This window comes from Gamsiella multidivaricata, assembly GCF_025024155.1.
Source record: "Gamsiella multidivaricata strain RSA 2152 chromosome Unknown BC939scaffold_17, whole genome shotgun sequence".
NCBI lineage: Eukaryota > Fungi > Mortierellomycota > Mortierellomycetes > Mortierellales > Mortierellaceae > Gamsiella > Gamsiella multidivaricata.
In genome coordinates, this window is record NW_026251725.1 from 56548 (window position 1) to 76720 (window position 20173).

At 49.4% G+C, this 20173-nt stretch overlaps 7 protein-coding genes across 7 annotated transcripts; 5 read left to right on the plus strand and 2 right to left on the minus strand.

Annotated features, from left to right (window-relative positions):
* Positions 1 to 10: 10 nt before the first annotated feature.
* BC939DRAFT_421620 (WD40-repeat-containing domain protein) lies at positions 11 to 1842 on the minus strand (the record flags this gene model as incomplete). The annotated part of the gene is made up of 6 exons (XM_051553095.1): positions 1493 to 1842; positions 1259 to 1399; positions 991 to 1158; positions 378 to 900; positions 212 to 282; positions 11 to 163 (listed from the first exon to the last, which is right to left on the minus strand). Exons 1-6 carry the CDS (start codon positions 1727 to 1729, stop codon positions 11 to 13), a joined length of 1293 nt encoding a protein of 430 aa, XP_051414394.1. The 5' UTR covers positions 1730 to 1842.
* On the plus strand, positions 1701 to 3313 carry BC939DRAFT_444621 (uncharacterized protein). Its single transcript, XM_051554705.1, has 2 exons — positions 1701 to 1729; positions 1927 to 3313. The coding sequence occupies exon 2, from the start codon at positions 2022 to 2024 to the stop codon at positions 2850 to 2852; it is 831 nt and encodes a 276-aa protein (XP_051414395.1). The 5' UTR covers positions 1701 to 1729; positions 1927 to 2021; the 3' UTR covers positions 2853 to 3313.
* An 81-nt stretch (positions 3314 to 3394) lies between these two features.
* On the plus strand, positions 3395 to 5784 carry BC939DRAFT_444622 (uncharacterized protein). The gene is made up of 7 exons (XM_051554706.1): positions 3395 to 3616; positions 3734 to 3823; positions 3910 to 4031; positions 4130 to 4265; positions 4370 to 4447; positions 4545 to 4814; positions 4936 to 5784. Exons 1-7 carry the CDS (start codon positions 3568 to 3570, stop codon positions 5733 to 5735), a joined length of 1545 nt encoding a protein of 514 aa, XP_051414396.1. The 5' UTR covers positions 3395 to 3567; the 3' UTR covers positions 5736 to 5784.
* A 508-nt stretch (positions 5785 to 6292) lies between these two features.
* On the plus strand, positions 6293 to 8778 carry BC939DRAFT_84089 (uncharacterized protein). The gene has a single exon (XM_051561936.1). It carries the CDS (start codon positions 6557 to 6559, stop codon positions 8654 to 8656), a length of 2100 nt encoding a protein of 699 aa, XP_051414397.1. The 5' UTR covers positions 6293 to 6556; the 3' UTR covers positions 8657 to 8778.
* Positions 8779 to 9513: 735 nt separating this feature from the next.
* On the minus strand, positions 9514 to 11277 carry BC939DRAFT_444626 (uncharacterized protein). The gene has a single exon (XM_051554707.1). It carries the CDS (start codon positions 11125 to 11127, stop codon positions 9757 to 9759), a length of 1371 nt encoding a protein of 456 aa, XP_051414398.1. The 5' UTR covers positions 11128 to 11277; the 3' UTR covers positions 9514 to 9756.
* A 3234-nt stretch (positions 11278 to 14511) lies between these two features.
* BC939DRAFT_444628 (uncharacterized protein) lies at positions 14512 to 17103 on the plus strand. The gene is made up of 10 exons (XM_051554708.1): positions 14512 to 14767; positions 14873 to 14906; positions 15110 to 15320; positions 15702 to 15791; positions 15928 to 16004; positions 16104 to 16145; positions 16250 to 16331; positions 16420 to 16499; positions 16611 to 16706; positions 16803 to 17103. The coding sequence occupies exons 1-10, from the start codon at positions 14646 to 14648 to the stop codon at positions 16974 to 16976; spliced, it is 1008 nt and encodes a 335-aa protein (XP_051414399.1). The 5' UTR covers positions 14512 to 14645; the 3' UTR covers positions 16977 to 17103.
* Positions 17104 to 18457: 1354 nt separating this feature from the next.
* On the plus strand, positions 18458 to 20031 carry BC939DRAFT_444632 (uncharacterized protein). The gene is made up of 2 exons (XM_051554709.1): positions 18458 to 19163; positions 19260 to 20031. The coding sequence occupies exons 1-2, from the start codon at positions 18558 to 18560 to the stop codon at positions 20013 to 20015; spliced, it is 1362 nt and encodes a 453-aa protein (XP_051414400.1). The 5' UTR covers positions 18458 to 18557; the 3' UTR covers positions 20016 to 20031.
* Positions 20032 to 20173: the final 142 nt, after the last annotated feature.

Genomic DNA, 20173 nt, shown 5'->3' on the forward strand with positions numbered 1-20173 from the left:
TGGTGGACGACTATAGTCGCAGCGCCTGCACAGTCCGCCCGAAACCAACAGCAACCCAGTCTGGGCTTGCGCTCGACCACGCAATCTGATTAACCTCACCACCGACATTGGCTGCTCGGAAGGGCTCGTGCAAGACCCGAGTCGACGAACTGGGAACCGGGCTCTTGGAGTTGCCAGCACCACCCGCAGTTCCTGCTTTGGTATGGTGAACGTTGCGGTGGTCCTCGCCCCTGTCGTGTCTCATCTGATTCACTTCCCAAATAAATACTTGATGATCGTCGCCTAGCAGTCGTTTTAAATCCCAAATGAAAAAAGGGTCAACGAACGTGTCATTCACAAAGTATAAAACGAGAATAGACGTTTGGCGAAGCACTTACTCCCTGTAGCGATTTCGGAGCTGCTGATTGGAGACCAAGCCATGCAATTGACAGCCCCCTTGTGTCCACGTAGCTCTGAGATCGGAATTCCAGGTACTCGGATATCGAGGATCTGTACGCTTGAAGAGTCCATATGAAAGGTTGAAAGATAGTTTGCATCCAATTTGTTGAATGACAGTCGAAGTAGTGGCATTGGGGGTTGAGCTGCAATCTGAGAGCTACTAGGTTGCAAGCCTGGGATGGACGAAGTCGTCTCATAGATGATGGTCGAGTGCTCCAGTGCCCTGAGATCAAACATACGCACACTGCCGTCTGCGCCTACACTGGCAAAAATGTCTGAGTTGTTGTTCGCAAATGTGACATCGTAGACCTCCTTGTCGTGGGCGATGAGCTGTGTCTTTGCCTGCTGAGTTTCCACATTCCATACCGTGCATGTTGTATCGATAGAGCTAGTCACAATCAGAGCGGGATCAAATGTGTTCCAGTCGAACGAGGTCAATGGCGCACAAAAGTTGGCTTTTGTCTATTGTACCATAAGGCATAAAGACAGATCCGTTAGTGCTCCGTACTTGCTTCATCGAAAGCAATTGAGCTACATCCTTGAGATACTTACGTTTGCAAGGACAGCTCTTTGAGCCAGCTGCTGACGCATCACTGGTGGATGTCGCCGTCCTATCGTGTTACTTGCGCCATTGTCATGTTCCGAGTCATCTTTGAGATCCCATAACCGAAGGTAGTCACCAGTTGTCGCCAGTAGATCATACGGCTTACGATGCCCTCCCTGTTGAAAACAGACGTTTTAAGTGCGTTGGTCGGTCACAGCGCTTGTGCTGAAGTTTCGGTCGCCAGAGTGCAGAGCAAGTCAATCCTGGGCTACCTACCTTGTACGGCTCCCACTTGATTTTAGTTACAGGGTATTGCTGATGGTTGGTCTCCGCTATGGCGACCCAGTCTGACATGGAGGTGGGATTGTATTCCTTGCCATCGTTTCCTGCGAACTCCTGTAGCGTTATGACTTGAATCTAAACGCGTTGAGTGATAGCAACGTAGCCATGTAAGTCAAACGAACAAAATGCGCCTCACGTCGAGCTTCAATAGCAGAACCACTTTCACACCTTATTGCTACCATCCTCGATAAAGCTTCCAACGGCCAGTCTAAGGGCTTCCCGCTCGGTGGGCTGGTTAGACCAGTCGAGACCATAGACTGGCCATGGTGCCGAGTAGTTTAGGATCTCTTTGCGTGTTTGTCTCGTGGACGATATAGGAGCTGAAGTTGAGGGCGAAGATGAGGACGCGGCCACGTAGCCTTGACCAAACGTTGGGAGCCCTCCCGTAGTCTGGGGTAAAGCCATGTATGTTTGAAAGCTGCCTCGTGTGTTTTCGCGTATGTGTTTAAAGTGATCGCTAGCAGGGGCAGCTGAAGATGGTGATGGTGATGGAGTAGGGGGTAATGAAGGAGAGTCGTGCACCAACCATAGCCAGCGGTGCGCATGGTATGTCGTGTTTCTCCTTAACTTTATATTGTAATATTATCATTAATTTTGGAAAGTAGAGACATTCTCTCCTTCCTTCCGTTTGGTCATCTCGCTTGCATCTGCTCTTTCTTCATCCCTCCACGCGGCGCGATCCAATAAACCATCAGACATGCAGCTTCCATTTTTCATCAAGACCCCAGCCGTTGCCATCATCGGCGAGACCTGCTACAACTCGCTGATCGAGGATTTCAACTATCGCGATGTGCACTGCATCAAATACGGCATCTCCAAGGGTCTTGGCCTCGGTATCGTCGCTGGTGGCGCTATCGTCAAAGTGCCCCAGATCATCAAGATTGTCCAGGCCCACTCAGCCCAGGGTGTGTCGCTGTCATCTTACATGCTCGAGACCCTTGCCAGCGTGATTTCGCTCGCCTATAACTTCCGTCAGAATAACCCTATTTCGACCTACGGTGAGACATTCTTCGTCACCATCCAGAACCTCATTATCCTGGTCCTCATGCTCCACTACAGTGGCAAGAACACCACGGCCTTTGTGATCCTCACGTCCTTCTTGTTCATGGGCAACATTCTCTCCAAGACCTCGCAGTTCACCCAAATCGATGGTACTGTCGTCACCACAGCATTGGTCTCCCAGGGTGCCCTGGCCTTCTTGCAGTTCGCGACTATCCCTATCAACCTGTTCTCCAAGGTTCCTCAGATCATTGAAAATTACAAGAACGGCAGCACAGGACAGCTCTCGGCTTTCACGATCTTCAACTACTTTGCAGGATCATTGGCTAGAGTGTACACGACCTTGACGGAGGTGGACGATATCATTATCTTGTCGGGCTTCCTCCTCAGCACCATCTTTAACTGCATCCTCGCCTTGCAGATGGCCCTCTACTGGAACAACTCGAGCCACCCCGTCAAGGATGAGAAGGCCGGTAGCTCCTTGGCGGGCCCGTCCGAGACCAAGAAGCGTGTGAAGAAGCTCGATTGAGATGGGTGGTCCAGTGGTCGGTCAGGGATGGATAGGGCGTTGCAAAGAGGAAGGGCAATATGGGAATCATCTTGGAGCAGCGGCGATGCTATAGAGGTGTTTTCAGACGACGATGAGGACGAGAAGTATGGTCGAGTTGATGAAAGGAGATCCAAGACGCGATCGCGGGCCATCCGAAAGTCGCGCTGGCAAAGAGGGCTGGTGTTGCAAGTTGGGCGGTTACGGCTGAGGCGAATGATGGTTATTGTTGGGGTGCTGGGTTGGTGGAGTATGCAGTGGCTGGTCTACAAGTGGATGACGGAAATTCAGTTCGAGGGAACCAAGGACCGGTTCCTGTGGCGACAGGGTCTGCACCACGGACCCGTGCGTCCTTCTAACGGTCCGACATCTGGCAGTAGTAATGTGGTTCTTGAAGTTCTTTAGGTCTCTATGTGATATGAAATAAACAGATTCATCAGTGCATTGGCATGGATCGGTCGCCTTTTTCTCCTTTTTGCAATAACTTTGGGATTGCAGGACAAATGAGATCTTTAAGGTTGTCACCACGCGCGAGCGCCGTTCTGACAAAGACAGCTCCTGAAAGATCCTACATCTCACAGTTCCTCTCATTCGCACATGCCGCTCACTCTCTAGTAGACCACCCTCCTCTCTCGCCTTCCTCATGCTCTTGGCTGCATCCATCTGATCGAATCCTCTCATTCCTTCTTGATCCCTAATGGACTTTGTAACATACCAGTTCGACTCGCCGGCGCAGTTCTACGCAGGTGCGCACTCGACTTTCAGACACTTCTTTTTCGTATATTGTCCTACCATCCTGTAACAGCAGGAGCCCCGTCTAACTCCAATACTTTATCTCATTGATGTACACTATTTTACTATAGAGCTTAAGGATGTGTTGGACGGAGGTGGGTTTTATGACAGCCCTGAATCCCAGGTCGGTGTCTTTATTTCATTAATTGTGCTCTATCAAGGTACATCATTGAACACACTTCTGCACTCATGCTCATCCGACTGAAAGTGCGGAAGGGCTAACGTTTCTTGCTTGATTGTGCTACAGATGAATTCCTGGATGGATCCGGTCAAGATTTGGCACAATGCTGCTATCGCCTGTTTGATTCAAATGTCTTCCAGCGGTATATGGAGATAATCACCCGGTCGATCATAGACCGGGCTATCCAAGTGCGTCATTGCCTCCATAACTCTCTCATTTCAAAAGAATTATATATCATCGGTCGAAGGGGGTAATAATAATCCGTTTTGAATTAATGTCGAAATAGAGCCCGGAGGACAAGGATATGTGGATCACATACCAAGTATTAATTTACGCCGGCAAGGAGTTCCCCAAGGTCTTTCATTGGATGCTCAAGAGCGAGTTCTTTGCAAAGTTGAAATATCAGATCCTGAAGCAGGAAGGTAAAGCAAGCTCTTTTTTATCTGGTGCTTGATTGCGCTGCGTCGACTAAATGATTCCTGATCTCGGACATTGTTATCCTTCCGTCTACCTTCGACGGTTTCAGGCACAAGAATGCAACCCCTGGCTGTCAATATAATGTATGAGATGTGCCGAGTGCAACAGCTGAAAGAATGCGATCTAGGTAACGATCGCGAGTTGCATTACCAATGCGGATAAAAAACCAAAACCAAAGCCATACATGCTGACAAATCTTTTCTTACTGCCGATTGACTACGAAGCTCTGGTGGATGAAGTGTTTTTGCATTACCTCCTAGACCTTGTCGAACGGACACGGACAGATGAAACCGAGACCTTAAACTACAGTGCGATCAAATTACTCTTGGTCTTCAACGAACAGTTTATGCTCTACATGTCAGATCGATCCCACTATACCCAGGTCGGGAACAAACCTGCCTACACCGGGAATCCACTACTCACCGTCCTCACTGACCGACCGGGACTCAGCTGTACCTTTGGCGAAAACCTGATCTTCATTTTGAACCGAGCAGGTACCATGGAGTTCGGGATTACAGACACGCTCATGCCCTCTCCTTAAGACATGTCTTTATTCTGTGCAGTTCTAACATGTCCTGTTCGTCCTTGTATTTCTTTATTACACTTTCAACATAGAGGAAACTGCGCTCCAGATGTTGATTTTGAAGCTCCTATACCTCCTGTTCACAAATCCAAATCTCTACGAATTTTTTTACACCAACGATCTCCATGTCCTTGTCGACGTTGTTATCCGCGAACTCTGGGATCTCCCCAAGGAGGAGGAATCCCTTCGCCATGCTTACCTCCGCGTTATGGGACCTTTGTTGACCAATACCCAACTCAAACGTGCCACCTACAAACGCGCCGAGATCTTTCGCCTGCTTCGGGACCTGGGCGGCGGAGATATGGATTCAACACTGCGACGACAACTGTACGAACAGCAGCTAAAGGAAGACTTGCTGGAACAGGAGCGCGCTCAGCATGCAAAAGTGACATACAGAGATCGCCTCAGCAGCAGTAGTAGTACCGGCAGTAATACATCGTTGGCGCGGTGGGCATCAGATCGGAGTGGGTGCTCCAGTCCAGTGCTCTCGTTTGAAGTTGAGCATAGGAAGCGGCAATTGGGGCACAGCAAGTTGTCGAACGACAGCAGTTCGAGCTCGCTTAAAGTGCCAGGGCAGGAGGAGGCCGAAGAAAGGGCACGATACCATTTATCACAGCAGCAGCTGTCGCAATCGCCAACACAGGAAGAGAGCGCATTGATCAAGATTGAGCAGCCTGAGCCAGAAAGGAAGGAGCCTCAGCCTCGGGCTACAAGTCCGACGACTTTGCGGCTTGTGGAACGCGTGCTTCGGGAGTGGTTGGACAATGAGATGAGGAATGGGGCGGGTACCACAGGTGCGGGACTATCGGTGCGTGGAATAACTGATAGGTGAGCGGCCGAGGCTCCAGGGTAATTTCAATAAAAAGAACCTTGATTTAACCTCTGAACACGAGCCATTTATTCATGGTGTCTTGGGCATACCTGGAGCTGTTCAAAAGTCCCTTTGATGCGCTGTCTTATTTCATGCTAATCCCCCGCTCTAAAGGCAATGCGTATTTTCATCGTACATTTATATCCGAGTATTATGAAAGGTGGATATTTACTCAAATACAGGGGAGGAGGCGGATCAGTATGTTTTAGTTTTAGGTCTTTTTCAGAAATAGCGATTGTGTGCAACAGCACAGCACCTGCGGACTGGGAGTTACTTGTTTGAGGAGCATGCATTGGTCATAGTCAAAGAGGCGGGTGATATTATCAACATTGTCTGTGTAACGACGAGCGACCTCAAACTGTCCCAAACTCGCCCAAGACCCCTGTCTCTGGCAGCACTCATCCATAAGGCAGGGGCGTGTCGTTTCATCGTGCGGTCATCCTGCGGGGCCCTCCATCGCCATTCTCGGTACTCCCCAGTCCAGCTGCCCTGGGATATAACTCCAAGCGTTCTTTCATGTTCTTTTCTCTTTCTCTTTCTCTTTCTCTCATTATTCTTTTCTTTGTTCTCTTTATATTCATATCTATCCCACTATCACCCCCTTCTATCTCTTCGTTGCCCACTTCTTAGTCTCTCTTTTGAACGCGTCTCCTTCCTATCTCCTCATTGTCATCATTATCCTCCATTCGCACATATAATCGCACTTTTTCGCCTCTCGCCTCTTTACCCCTCATTAAATTCATCTGCACGCGCCACTTTGTACATTTCACCTCATTGACAGCATGCCTCATTTCACTCTACTATCCAGCTCCACACTACTCCGTCTCGCCTTCGCCCTCCTATCGCTATTCTGCATAACTACGTTCCCCACTACCCACGCTCAAAGCAAAAACGGGAAATTTCAGCCAACGGTCTCCGATGGGACCTGGAGCTCGTTCGTCGAAGGCATGGGACTCTACGTCTTGGGAGCAAGCACAGGGAGCCAAGGAGATAGAACCCAAGCCTTCATGATCGACCTCTCAACTTCCTGGAGCGCATCCAAACCAGCTTACAAAAAACTGCCCGATTTACCAACAGGCCCGAAACAAGGAACAATTGTCCCTGGCGCCATTGCAGCCGACAACCAGACCTGGGCGATCCCATTCGTTGACGGTGTGCAGACCTTCAATATTACTACCTCTAAATGGCAGCGATCCAGCAAATTCAACTTCAAGGTCAACAGCAACTACAGTATCTCTGTTGCTGGGCCCAGCAGAGACATTATCTACGTGCCAAATGGGGTCATCGGCGGTTCCGGCCTCCCGGAGCTGCTGAGGTTGGATATGAACACAAATAAATATACCACCGCTCCTATGGCCCCAGACTTGCAGCAATCAATGGGGTTCTCGGCTGCTTGGAGTGACTCTAAACGAAAGATGGTTGTAGTTGGAGGAACCGCCGACAAGCAGTTTGTTTACAACGACATCTTCAACTGGATGCCTTTGGTGGCAGATGGCGATAGACCTACTCAGCGGTCGTATCCCTGCCTTGTCCCGTTCGATGGAGGTAACAAGATGATTCTGTTCGGAGGCAACAGTCTTGATCTGACGACCAGCTTCAGAGATATATACATACTGGAACTCAAAGACAGCAATACAGCCAGTACATGGACAAGTGGACCCGAAGCCCCGGAATCAAGAACATCACTTGCATGCGCCGTCTCGAACGGGTATTTTATCGCCTGGGGCGGTCTGACAATAAAAAACGACAACACTCAACCCGCCAGCACCATGCAATACGCCGGCAACACGCCTCTGATCTACGACATCAACAATCAAACCTGGGTATCCCAGTACATCGCTCCAGTAGTGCAGCCAAATGTCACCACAACCCCTTCTCCCACGTTTACATCGCTCGCACCTAACGCTACCAGTACTGTCTCCAACACCACCATCACCCCTACTACCTCTGAATTCATCTCTCCTACCACCACTGCTTTCACCCCTCATCCCACCATTATTCCCACTTCGTCCGCCGACTTGTCAAGATCAACATCAAGTTCAGGGATCACCAAACATCTCCCTTTGATCCTGGGACTGGTTTCGGGTGCCATAGTCTTGGTTGTAGCCGCGCAAGCATTCGTTCTATACCGTTCCCACAAGAGACGAAAGGCGGAAAAGGGCGACCCCTACAGTAAGAAGTTGGCCCTTTTGAAAGGCATCCCAAGTTCGGATTTCCCCCCCTCTGGCCCCTCTCCGTCTACAGTACACCACACTCGACACAGCCCCACTGTATCGGATTCCTATCGATCGAGCCCTGGCGTTATGTCGCCGATGCTTACTGAGAGATCGAATATGTACAACCCAAACTACCAGCCGCGGTCTCTTACTTCTGAGGCATACTACTCTAATACTGGTTATATTTCACCGCCGCCTCCTGCTGCTAGTCGGAACGAGATGAGACAAAGCTCCAGGCACAGGTTGCATCGCAGTGATGACGACTTTTTCAGCCATCAAGGCGATCCTTCATGGCAGTCGAATTATGACACTAGTCGACAGCACTCCGTATTCAAAGACAGATCCCGGGGCGCCGTCCCTAGCTCTTGGGGTGGCTCACAGTATTCGCGTTCGCATTCGCGGTACGAGCCACCCGGCGGGATGAGGCGAGGCATGCAAGATGGAGGTGATTACAATCGATTTCCGCAGGATCCATACATGTCGTTTCCGAAGGAATCTATGAAGGAGAGACGCAACGTTCAAGCAGGCGATTTCGGATCTCATCGCGCGTCACAGCACCCCCATGCGATTGAGGGCTACCGTAGCGAGGAGAGCTTTTCGCAGGGCCGTTATATGGACATGGATGACTCTGCAACGGTGATAAACGACGATTATTTTGATGACTAATAATATAGAAGACTCGACCTACAAACCCTCCCTCCTCTTTTTTCCCTCTTTTCTCTTTTCCTTCCCTCACATACAGCACCGCTGAAAAACTATAGAATAAAGTCATGACCACGATATTATACACATAAATTGCCATATTTTGCCGCATATTGCAGAAGGGGGGGGGTTTTGAGAGCCATGGCATGCTGTGCATGGTTTTTTAGGTGACAAAGGTCGCATTGTAACAAAGCACCCGATTAGATTGTTTATATCGCCGCCCCCCTCCACCCGCCACGCCTACAGGAGAAACTAAAGTGTTTTACTCGCAGGATAACGGGCGGGGGGAAGGTATTTTTTTTTTAAAAAAAAACACGCGGCGCATATTTTCTTATTTTAAAAATAAAAATAAAGGAGGGGAAGGGGTCATGGCGCGACTTTGTGGGAAATAAAGAGACAACCCCTTCAATTGTTCACTGAAACCTATATAAAACAGATCCTAAAATATTTGACAGTGTTGCAACAATAAGTCCCTGCAGCTGCTGTGCTGTGCTACATGCAATATACACAAAACCCCATCACAAATACACTAGTCTATAACGCACCGTTGAGACATAGATGGCACGCACGCGCGCACCCTCCTAACTAGAGGAAAAAAAAAAAAAAAAGGCCCGCTGCCCGGAGAAGCACTCGGACAGACAGAAGTTCAGCCGTACTGAACACATAGCCCCTAAAGCTGACCAAGTGTGCGTTCTGCAAAGTTTTTTTTTTTTTTTTTTTTTTTCAAGTACTATATTTTAATAAAATGTTAGAAAAAAAACATTTATAGTCCTTCGCACATGAACTACTTTATCATTTACATTTTTCATATTGAGTGTGGTGCCTGGAGAGATTCTTAGATAAGAGTCGTTGTTTTTTTATTATTGATCATTGCTATGCATGGATGAATTCATAAGATACAAGTTTTTTTAAAAAAAAAATGGCTGTAGCAGGTAAGAACATAATGGTGAAAGGGGTGGAGGGAAGAGGGGGCTATGTCGAGAATTAAAAAAAAAAAGAGGGGAGCTATACAAGAGTTGGAAGAATGCGATGCAAAATAAAATAGTAGTAGCGTGTGAGTGCGTTCAAACCAAAGAGCCCCTCGAGCCAGTCTGTCCGAGTTTATCGTGGCGAGTTCGCAGGTTGGGCGAGTACATCGCCTTTTCGTTCATGTCCTGGGTGACCTTGGCGCGGTTCACACGAGAGCGGTAGAAGAACACACCGGCAACAGCGGCGACGACGAACAAGCTGCCGAGGACAGATCCGGCGATGACGGCAACATTGGGCTTGCGGCCTTCCGAAGAAGAAGGTGAGGACATGGCCGACGAAGACGAGGACGAGGAGGGAGAAGCGGTGGCTGAGGGAGAAGTGATGGCTGAGGGAGAAGTGATGGCTGAGGGTGAACTGCTAGAGTTGGATGGCGAGGCGACGTAGTCGGTCGTCCACGATTGAGACTTGAGGTTGTAGACGAGAGTTCCAGGGGCGAGCTTATCGTCACTGTCTCCCTCCGTGAGTCCACCACCCCAGGCAATGAAGTAATCGCCTGAGATCGCACAGGCAGAGGAGTCGCGCCTTTCAGAGTCATCGGTGGCAGGACCGCGGGACCAGGTCATAGTGGCCACATCCAGGATATAGATATCGTTCAGGCTGGTCTGGAGCCCCGGCTGTCTCGAGTAACCACCAAACAAGACCATCTTGGAGCCTCCATAAGCTGGGACAAGGCAGCTGTCGCTGCGTATACCGGGAAGATCACCCGTGGCGGTGACATGGGTCCATCCCTCGGATGTGCTGTATGTATACAAGGGATCATTCGACTCTGTGAAGAGGACGAGGCTCTTGATAGCGGCGCTCCATGCAGCGGAGTAAAGGTAGGACTCGCTGAGCCCGTCGGACATGGGCACACCCTCAAAGGTCTTGGCCTCTAGATCAACCTTCAACATCGAGCTTTCATTGTTTTTGCCGAGATAACCGTTAGGCACGTAAATGAGACCGGTCTCAGGGTCGGTGACTGCACCGAGTCTATAGGCGGTGTTGATACTGCTGCTTTGAATGGCGGTGGACCACTGCGAGGACTCGAAGTTATAGACGTAACCTGTACCGTTGATGAGATTGAACCAGTTCTTGTTGTCAGAAGAGAGGGTGCTGGGACGAGACCAGGCGCTGGGTCCATCGGGGAGCTTCTTGTAGGCTGGGCTGCTTGCGCTCCAGGAGACGGAGAGGTCGATCATGAATGCCTGAGGGGTTGCGGGTGAGGAATTGTTGTCGCTTGACAGGGGGTTACCGCCTAGGATGTACAGGCCTTGGCCTTCGATAAAGGCAGAAGAGGGACCGGCTTTGGCATCTGGTTGGAAGGACTGAGCGAAGACCGAAGGTGCAAAGGAGGCACTCAAGAGGAGCGTGGAAACATACGAGAGGAGGAGGAATGCAGAGCTGAGGGATCGGGTTCGTGGAGTCATGTTGATGAGAATTGTGTGTGTATGTGGTTAAAAAGAAAAAGAGAAGAGAGTAAGTTTGCTTATTTCTGAAGTGTTGGAAAGAGCTGGAAGAAGAGAAGGAGCTTGGATGAGGGGAAATAAGATCCATGGCGGATCCTTTTTATACCTGACGCGACGCGGGTTTTAGAAAGGTGTCCTGAGAACGTTCCGATAAAGAGTACGCCAACATGCTCATGAGAGGCATCACTGTTTTTGTGTAAAACCGTTAACGCTGGCAGTGCATTCCAGCACTAGCCCCTGTTTGTCAACAAATGGGGCGGCCATAGTCTATAGTGAACATGCAGCTTCCATGCAGCTTCGATGTTTTGCCGCACGGTTCACTTCCCCTTTTTTAGAATTAGCGGCTAATTTACATTTTGTGGCCCCAGGCGGGCACCCCCCGCCACTGTGCTCGTCCCCTGTGGACCAAAAAAATCAAATAATTTTTTTGTTTTACACAATGCACGATGCATCCACGATAGATAATAGCAGGGCGTGGAACCGTATCTCCGTGATTCCGGTTCCGTGTTTCAGTCCGCTCTTTTTTTGTTTTTTTTTTTTTTGTTTTTTATTTGCAACTTCACATAGTCCTGACCATGGACTGTACCGCCTCCAAGAATAGATAGTCAACTGGCAGGAGATTAGATATAAAGTAGACACCGCACAGAAATTCAAGTGTATTGTCCCGTAGTGGGGAGTGCATTCCAGATAACAGGTTAACAGGTATAAAGGGCTATAGACATGCGTCTATTCCCATCTCCTAATATAGTGGTGGCCAAACGACTGTCTGAAGTAGTTGGCGACGTGTCAGCCTTTGGAACGTAAACCGTTGGGAAATAAAAAGTAAAAAAAGAGCGGCATGCACATGGGAATCAAAGAAAAAGAGTTCGAGGGTTTGGTCTCAGACGATGAAACATCCTAAGGAGAACCCTAAAACATTATCTGAACCCCTCGCTCAGACCCAAGAGCACAGCACAGCAGCACAAGCATCCCTTGAGGAAATACAGCCGCCCCTCAAGTCTTCTTTTTTTGGAAGGCGCAACCCACGTTACCCCGTTATCCATATAATCAACCCAAGATGGCTGTCGAACAGTTGATACGACTGGTCCAAGAGGACCGCATGCTCCTCCGTGGCGCGTTACCGCGGCTTAGGATTCAGGGGGAGACAACGCTCCGCGGCCTCCAGGTGAGGAGTTCAATGTCTACGGATCGGATTCTTTCGAGCATTTCCGGTTCTCGATGTGGAGGAGATCCATTTGATGGCCGAGTACTTCCAATGACTCAACGAGTTTACTACCAAGAATCATTACCTACTCTGTTGTCTGCGATGCTGCTGTTGCTTTTAGCCTGTGCTCATCTGTCCTTGAGCATGCATGGTTAGTCAGAAGACGCAGGCGGAACAGAGGGCGACTTCCCATGCTCAGGTGCAGCTGAGGAAGCCGGCTGATACACAGCCAGCTGGCCAAAGTTGTTCCTGGAAACCTTCCTCAGACAGGGTTCTGCAGTGGTCACTGCTATAGTCAGTGCCATTTTTTTGAGGGCCTCTGCTTCAGTCAAGAGGCCCTCTTTTCTCTGCTGACCTTCCATCTTCGCTAGGTCGAGTGCGAGGTTTCTGAAGTGATTGCCGACCTTGGATAATATGAACCGCGTAATGTCATTATCCAGTCGCGCCTTCCTTCTCTTTCCCTCCCCCCCCCCCCCCCAACAAAGATGATCGCACAAGAACCGCGCCACCAGGTGTATGCGCTTATTACTTTTATGACTGGAGATGAATCGATGGACCCTCTATACTATCACTAAGCACCTTTCTCCGCCGTCCCCTCCCTCCTTCCTTCCATCGGCTTCAACATCCTCTTCCGCACCATCTTCACCATAACGTGTGCCTTGAATTAGATAAACCTACCAATTGTTTATTATAACGACCGTAAAATGTTGACCTATACTCAATATGCACATATTTTGCCCTTGCCCTTTCTTGTATTCATCCACGGTATTCAGGCCGGGAAGGATCTTTGAAGTACTGTTGGGGTTTCTTCCGCTTTCAATTGCGGCCACCGCATTTTTGGATATCTTGTGCTTGGGAGCCTCTTTCGTGTTTTTTTTCTATGTTGCTGCTGATGTTTTACGTATACCTAGCGTCAGAGTGTTTGTGACGGGGTTGTCGAAAGTGTAGAGCTTGTCCCTATTACAGAGTTCGCAGCGTGTTGAGTTCGTGGGTATCGAGTTCGTTGCAGTTACAGAAGTGCTTATGGGTAAATGGAGCTTGCCGTGCTCTTGGGCTCTTCATAGGGTTGGTGTGATAAAGCGTAAAGGCAAATTAGAAGGAGCGAGGAGACAACCTACTTGAGAGATGCGAGTGATTTTCTGTGTTGGCATTCTTTTGAATTGAGAGTACCCAGATGAAGGCATGCAAAAAACCCTCTTTGGTGTTTTATGGTATGCTGCTGCTCCTAGGGGGGCCTGTCGTGAGATATAGGTCAAAATGGTAATCTAAAGGGTCATCCACCAATGCTGAGTCCTAGACATAATTATGATAATACCGTGAGTACGGCTTGTGCACGATCTGTTTCCTCCTGTGCGGCAGCGTCCGTTGTGTTCCAGTGAATCCTCCATGATTGCATGGGTATGCTGTGAGTAGCACTATGATCCGAAGTGATATTTGTGGACGTTGTATCCCTTGGCTTGCATCCTTGTTCGAATCCTTTGGCTATTGAAGGAAGCGGCATGGACCTTTGTCGCCTTGCTACATGCCATAATGGCGCATTTGTAAAGCTGAGCGCGTAGATCGGTGTATTATATGATGGAGGGTATGTTAAAAATGGTAGCTTTATGATGAGTCCTGTTCCTGTTGCCATTCCCCGCCTTGAATGTGGCCATAAGAGGAGGCAAAGGCATGTGGTCCATGTTGGATGGGTGTATGGTCCGTAGCAGGATGGCTGGTGAATGCATGTGCACTCTGAGGGACAGCGGACGGTCGGGGCTGGCCATCAGGTGTGCCGTAGATGTTCGTCTTGTCTTGTGGAAAGGAAGTCAAGAGATGAGTCTAAATCTTTGTAAGAGGATCATCGCTGACAGAGGATTAGTACCCCTTCGATTTACACCATGCAATCTTACTCGGATCGGGTCTGTTCGCGGGACTAGCGGCTGCGCTCGATACCGAGGATCTGCTTGTTTTTCACTGAATGTCGTACATGTAGCTCGACTCTGGGTACTTAAAAGATGTCTGAGTATTCATCAAACCATGCATAGTGCGGTAGGAAGTTCCTCGAATGCGATCCCGCTCGAATTTACTTTCATGTTAGTCACAATCGGTTGGCAGATGTGGGGAGGAAGAATACTCGCTTTGCTTGCTGGCTCAACCGCCCAAACCCTCTTTTTTTTTTTGACACCTCATAACCTGTTCTTCTCACCATCGCCCTCAGTCCTGCAGTCTCTGCCTCTCCGCTTCCAACAAACACACACCCTAGCATCATCCTCAGGAATAGACCTCATCAGCCAGAATGAGTAGCGACAGAGTACTTCCGAATCAGCGTCCGCGCCGTGAGGGGCTGACAACAGCCTCTCATGACTGGACCGCGGTCAAGGCTGGCACGCTCGTCGAGAAACAGACCCTTGTCACCATGTGAGTGAGCGCGTGCTGGACCAGCAGTCGACTATACAGATGTCAAGGGAGCATTTGTCTTGGTGCTCATTCTAGCCTTCCTCTTTTGCTCATTGGCACTAATAGTGATGCTGATGCAACAGTCGAGGACGCCTGCGAGGTAAACGCTCATTACCTTGCATTTTTTTTTTTGCCTACGAGTCAGACCGTTTCTGGAGAGGAGAACACGGCACGAAAGCACTTGTCCGACGCATTTTCATATCGCACCCATTGGGATACAGAGGGACATGATGAGATGAAAAAAAAACCTCCCCACCGGTTACAACGTTTTGTTTTCTACGGCACTGACTTTGTGTACTCTAGGTGTTGCTCAAGAATGGAATCACGTCCGCACCGGTCTATGACAACAACAGGAAACTGTACGTGGGCATGTTCGATTACGGCGATCTGATGACCTATATTCTGCTGTTGCTCAAGAAAATGGAGGTTCCGCTCGAGGACCAGACCATGGAGATGCGGGACCTGATTCAGCGGACGAGCAAGAGCCAGAACGTGCCCGTGAAGTTGGCGTCCGGTAAGTGACACATACCCGTTTGCATTCTTTTTTTTTTTTTTTTTGGTTTATCCTATTGCATCATATTTCCTGTCTTGGTAGGCTAACCGGGCGTAGCGAAAACTGAGTTTATGCGGAGCGCCAGGAACACATGGCGTTTCTGCAGATGTTATCCTTCAATGTGGAAAACTGGAAATTCAAAGTTTTTTCATGGCCCCGCGACATTTTCTTTGTTCCCTAAAGACAAGAAACGGGTTTTTTGGTGGCGATGTGGATGAAAACCTGAATTCCGAATGATGGTTTGGGAAACACCTGTATTTTTTTTGCTAACCTGTTCCTGTACTCTTCCCTGCTCGATGATGCTGGGGGAGGACCGATGTAAAAAATCATTCATCGTTATAGATTTGTCAGGAAAGGATCCTTTTTGCATGGTGACGGCCGAGACGAGGCTGGGATCCGTGGTTCACGACTTTGGAGCAGGAATTCATCGTGGTATGACTCTATGAATGGCAACGGGATCTTTTCCTTCACAATGAAGCAGATCTGCACTGTTAACAGTCATGTAAGAAAGAAAGCTGACAGGTTTTTTTTACCTTTTTTTTTTTTTTTTTTTTGTTGAGTTTCTTAGTGGCGGTTATGGATGCACAAGAAAATATGATGGGTATCTTGTCGCAGTCCTCGACACTGGACTACCTTATGCGTCATGTACGTCTGTTTTCATGAGAGAGATATGCAGCACTTGATTCATGCAATCAGTAATATGTTGGCACCATTAACATGGCCCTTCATTCCTTGTACTTTTAGTTGAGCGAATATCCTCAGCTCCAGCCTGTGATGCAGAAGAGTGTAAGCGAAGCGGATCAAATTTTCAAACTTTGTCGATCGACCCTTCTCGAATTTATCTTAAGGCCTGACAGGATTCAATGGGATTCCTCTATGTCTGAAAATAGCTCCAGCAATGCGGGTTGACGAATGGGAAGGTTTTGTCAGTGAACGGAGAGGAAAAGGTCTTGGACGCCTTGATCTCGATGAGTACGCTTTAGCACCTTTGCGCGATTAGAAGGCGAGTAAAATTAGGGCCATGCAACTCATCCTTGAATCTCGTTTCTTTAATTCACAGGTACACATGGTGTCTCTTCACTCGCAGTTTTGGATGAGCAGGGCATGCTTCTGGGAAACATCAGCATGACAGACATCAAGGTATACCCAAGCTGGATGTTTTTCATATCCATGCTGCCTGGAGAATGTGTCCACTGACAAGAGTCGTGCGAGTGCTGATCAAACGAACGATTCCTTCCATTATCGTTGCAGCATATTATGAAGAACTTGAGGACGTCATGGCTGTGGATTAGCTGCTTTCAGCTGGTATGCAAGATCCGGTTGTCGCATGGGGTGGAAAGCGGAGAGGTAAGACAGCTCACTACTACTGAAGGTGCCTTTTACTGCTGTGCTGGAGCATGATAATTGATGCGACCTGTTTAATTTACGGCGTTCATGCAATAGGACCAGTACCCTATCCTGGATGTGAACGTAAAGTCTACATTTGGATACACGCTCTCTAAACTGCAGGCGACAAAGGCCCATCGGATGTGGGTGGTGAACGACAGCGGGTGCGCTGTCGGCGTGGTTAGCCTCACGGATGTGTTCAGGGTGCTGAGTGGGCTGATTGATGAATAAGGTGCGCAGTCAAGCGCGCGTGGATCAAATTACGGAGACATGGATGGCTACTGTTTGAAGGCTGCAGTAGAAAAAAAAACAAAATGCCGGGACCTGAATAAATACTAGTCCTTTTTTTAATGACAGGGTCGATGGACAAAGTTCTGCACTACGCGCCTTTATTCGCCTTCCTGCTTTCGATTCCACCGAATGCCCTAACGCAACTCCTAAACGTAAAATCGATTCAATGACCCCGTGCCTCAACGGCGACTGTGGGTACGAAGACTAGGCATGCGACCGCGCCTGTGACAATGGTTCGCTGTGTGAATTTTGGCGGCAAAATGAACACCGTGCAGCTTCTTTTTCAGAAAACAGAGGAGCCTTCAAGCGCAAAGCCTCTAAACATAAAGAATGTGGGTTGCCAAGTGGACCCCAGTTCATGGACTATGATGCACCGCACTCGTAACTGACATAGGAAGAAGAAGTAGAAGGGCCTTTGCGTTCATTTTTTAAGACAGGTACTTGAGCAGACAAGAGCACCCTCATTCATGACATGGAAGCATCGTCTGCATAGACTCTCGCTTTGTATCGACATCAAAGCGCCCCAAGTTTAAAATGAATAAGCAATAGACAACAGAGGGGAGCGGCACGTTTTATTTCCTCCTGTAGATGTTGTAAGCAGCAAAGCGGGCTAGTACATACCGAGAACGAACTACGGGTAGTCTTAGCGCAGTTTTATTTTCGGTCACACTAAACTTGCAGCGCCCAAAGGGACACTTCTCCCCCTTCTGTGTCATGCTGAAGTGCCCTCGGGGGAAACAAATGCAATTTGGCACAAAAAACAAAATAGTTTTTATTACAGTTCAGGGCGCGTGAGAAGCGAAAAGGGGAGTATATCATAAGCGAACCTACCCAGGGCAAGGGGTGACTATCACAGGCCGGTGCCTGGAGGGGGGCGGACCATCCAGGAACGCCAGCGTGCCTTTTTTTTTTTTTTCCCCTCCCTCTCTCTCTCTCTCTCTCTCTCTCTCTCTCTCTCTCTCTCTCTCTCTCTCTCTCTCTCTCTCTCTCTCTCTCTCTCTCTCTCTCTCTCTCTCTCTCTCTCTCTCTCTCTTCTCTTTGCTGCCCTTAGCTCCTCGACAACCTCACTCCTCATCCCCATCCCCATCCTCATCCGCATTCCCATTCTCATTCTTTCCCTTGTCATCTCCTTCCCCATCAAGATCGAGATCAAGAAAAGAGACAGCCCACTTCCACACTCTTCACGCCACTTTGTCTTTATCACACCACACTCCTCTCCGCGTACCCAGGAACCGGCTGTCGTCCCCGATTTCTCCTTCCCTCTCTTCCCCTCCTCCCTCAATCATTCATTGAACGACCCTTCCCTGAACAGCCCTACTTACCCCTACTCCACACCCTAAGTCTTTCATTTCTTTCCCCCCACCCTCTACGGTTAAAGTGACAGGCCAGTAGATTGCTGTGCTCAGGAACGACCCTTCCTTCCCCCCCCCCCTCCCCCCCCTCCTCCTCTAATACCAGTAACCACCTCTCCATCCTATATCTACACTTCTTCTCCTCACCTACTCATACATTCCCTCAATAATGTCATCTCGATACCCTTCCAAGGCCCTCCTCTACCTGGTCTTTGGATACCTCCTCGCATGGCTCTCGACTGCCTATGCGGATATCACCTGCGCATCCCCCAACAGCGGGACCTACACAACTGGAAGCCCCATCAGTCTATCCGTGAGCTCGGACGGGAAGAGCCCCACTGTCGCAGATATCAAATCCATGACAGCCACACTTTACTGCACCAGTGGGGTCCAGGCTGCCACGGTCGAGATCGCCAACTGGGCAGCGCCCTATGTCTGGACGCCCATCTCGAATACGTCCACGGTTGTCGGCGGAGGGGGCAACGGAACATGCGCGGGGAATGGGTTCTATGTCCGATATTCGGGGCAGCTGAAATTCTCGCTCAACCTGTTCGACCCAAAGACGTTCACGGCGTCTTGTACGAACATCCAGATCAATCCGGCGCCGGTGCCGACGACGACAACGACGACAACGACAACGACGACGACGACGACGTCGTCCACGTCCACACGGGAGACCAGTACTTCGTCGGGCACTGTTTCGCCAACGCCCACGGACTCGGATAAGAAGGAGGGCTCGGGACCAAAGTCGTCTGTGATTGTGATCGTGGCTATCGTACGTTATCATGCACGATAATATTCTCAAAAGTGTGCAATGAAAGAAAAATCGGCGCTAACGCACAAATATCGATGGATGCAAATTAAAATATAGGTCGCAGGATTGATCTTGTTCCTAGTCGCATTCGGGACATGGTGGTACCTTCGAAAACAACGCATCCAGCGCATGGAGAACGCGATCATGCCCTGGTCCAGTGAAACCAACAATCCCTTCACAAAAGTCCCCTCCATGGACGGCGGACGTCGCTCGCCCCCCGCCAACGAGACCACAGCCACCGCCGCCGCTGCTGTAGGTGCTGTAGGTGGTGCTGGTGGTGCCGCGTACGGGATGAACAAAGCGCAGCCCCAGGTCCCTCAACCCTCCCATGGATACTACCAAGACGACGGATATGGATATGTCCAACAGAGTCCAGGGGGCGGATACGGGCATCAGCAAGGAGGGTACGAAGGGACGAACGGATATACCAACCCTGAGGATGATTACTATAACCCGTACTACGTACAACAAGCTCAGGGGTATGCTGGGGCGGCCGGGGCCGGGGGGGCCTATTACAGCGGCAATAACAATAACAGCAACAACGGCAACAGGGCATTACCCCCTTATCAACAACCAGGGGGAGCACATTACCCACCACCGCCACCTCCGGTGTCGGGCAGTTCACAGCATGGGATGATGAGTCCAATGTCGGCCCCGAATACGGCTTCATCGACAAATTTGTCGTTGTCGTCTTCGCCATTGCTCCGTCGGTCGCCTCAGATGATCGTCCCAGAGAAGGGGGAGGGTATCTTGCCGGAGATGGGGTCCAAGAGTGAGGCACAGGATATCCCGATGAAGGATCTGAGAGCATAGCATAGCCTTTTTTTTTTTTTTTTTTTTTTTTTCGTGATTTGGGTCCCCAGTATTATGGATAATAAAGCGTATACATGGATCCTGGTCCGAATACTGAATATGGCTCTACGATTGTAACGGAGGATGATAAATGAAGGGGAGAAAAAAGGCATTCATTC

Bases quoted from the DNA above. Each gene is read 5' to 3' on its own strand.
- BC939DRAFT_444621 (XM_051554705.1), top strand. From the start codon at position 2,022: ATGCAGCTTCCATTTTTCATCAAGACCCCAGCCGTTGCCATCATCGGC.
- BC939DRAFT_444622 (XM_051554706.1), top strand. From the start codon at position 3,568: ATGGACTTTGTAACATACCAGTTCGACTCGCCGGCGCAGTTCTACGCA. The intron at 3,824-3,909 runs GTACATCATTGA...ATTGTGCTACAG, and splicing joins ATTAATTGTGCTCTATCAAG to ATGAATTCCTGGATGGATCC. The intron at 4,815-4,935 runs GTACCATGGAGT...CTTTCAACATAG, and splicing joins CTTCATTTTGAACCGAGCAG to AGGAAACTGCGCTCCAGATG.
- BC939DRAFT_84089 (XM_051561936.1), top strand. From the start codon at position 6,557: ATGCCTCATTTCACTCTACTATCCAGCTCCACACTACTCCGTCTCGCC.
- BC939DRAFT_444626 (XM_051554707.1), bottom strand. From the start codon at position 11,127: ATGACTCCACGAACCCGATCCCTCAGCTCTGCATTCCTCCTCCTCTCG.
- BC939DRAFT_444628 (XM_051554708.1), top strand. From the start codon at position 14,646: ATGAGTAGCGACAGAGTACTTCCGAATCAGCGTCCGCGCCGTGAGGGG. The intron at 15,792-15,927 runs GTATGACTCTAT...TGAGTTTCTTAG, and splicing joins TGGAGCAGGAATTCATCGTG to TGGCGGTTATGGATGCACAA. The intron at 16,005-16,103 runs GTACGTCTGTTT...TTGTACTTTTAG, and splicing joins TGGACTACCTTATGCGTCAT to TTGAGCGAATATCCTCAGCT.
- BC939DRAFT_444632 (XM_051554709.1), top strand. From the start codon at position 18,558: ATGTCATCTCGATACCCTTCCAAGGCCCTCCTCTACCTGGTCTTTGGA. The intron at 19,164-19,259 runs GTACGTTATCAT...ATTAAAATATAG, and splicing joins TGATTGTGATCGTGGCTATC to GTCGCAGGATTGATCTTGTT.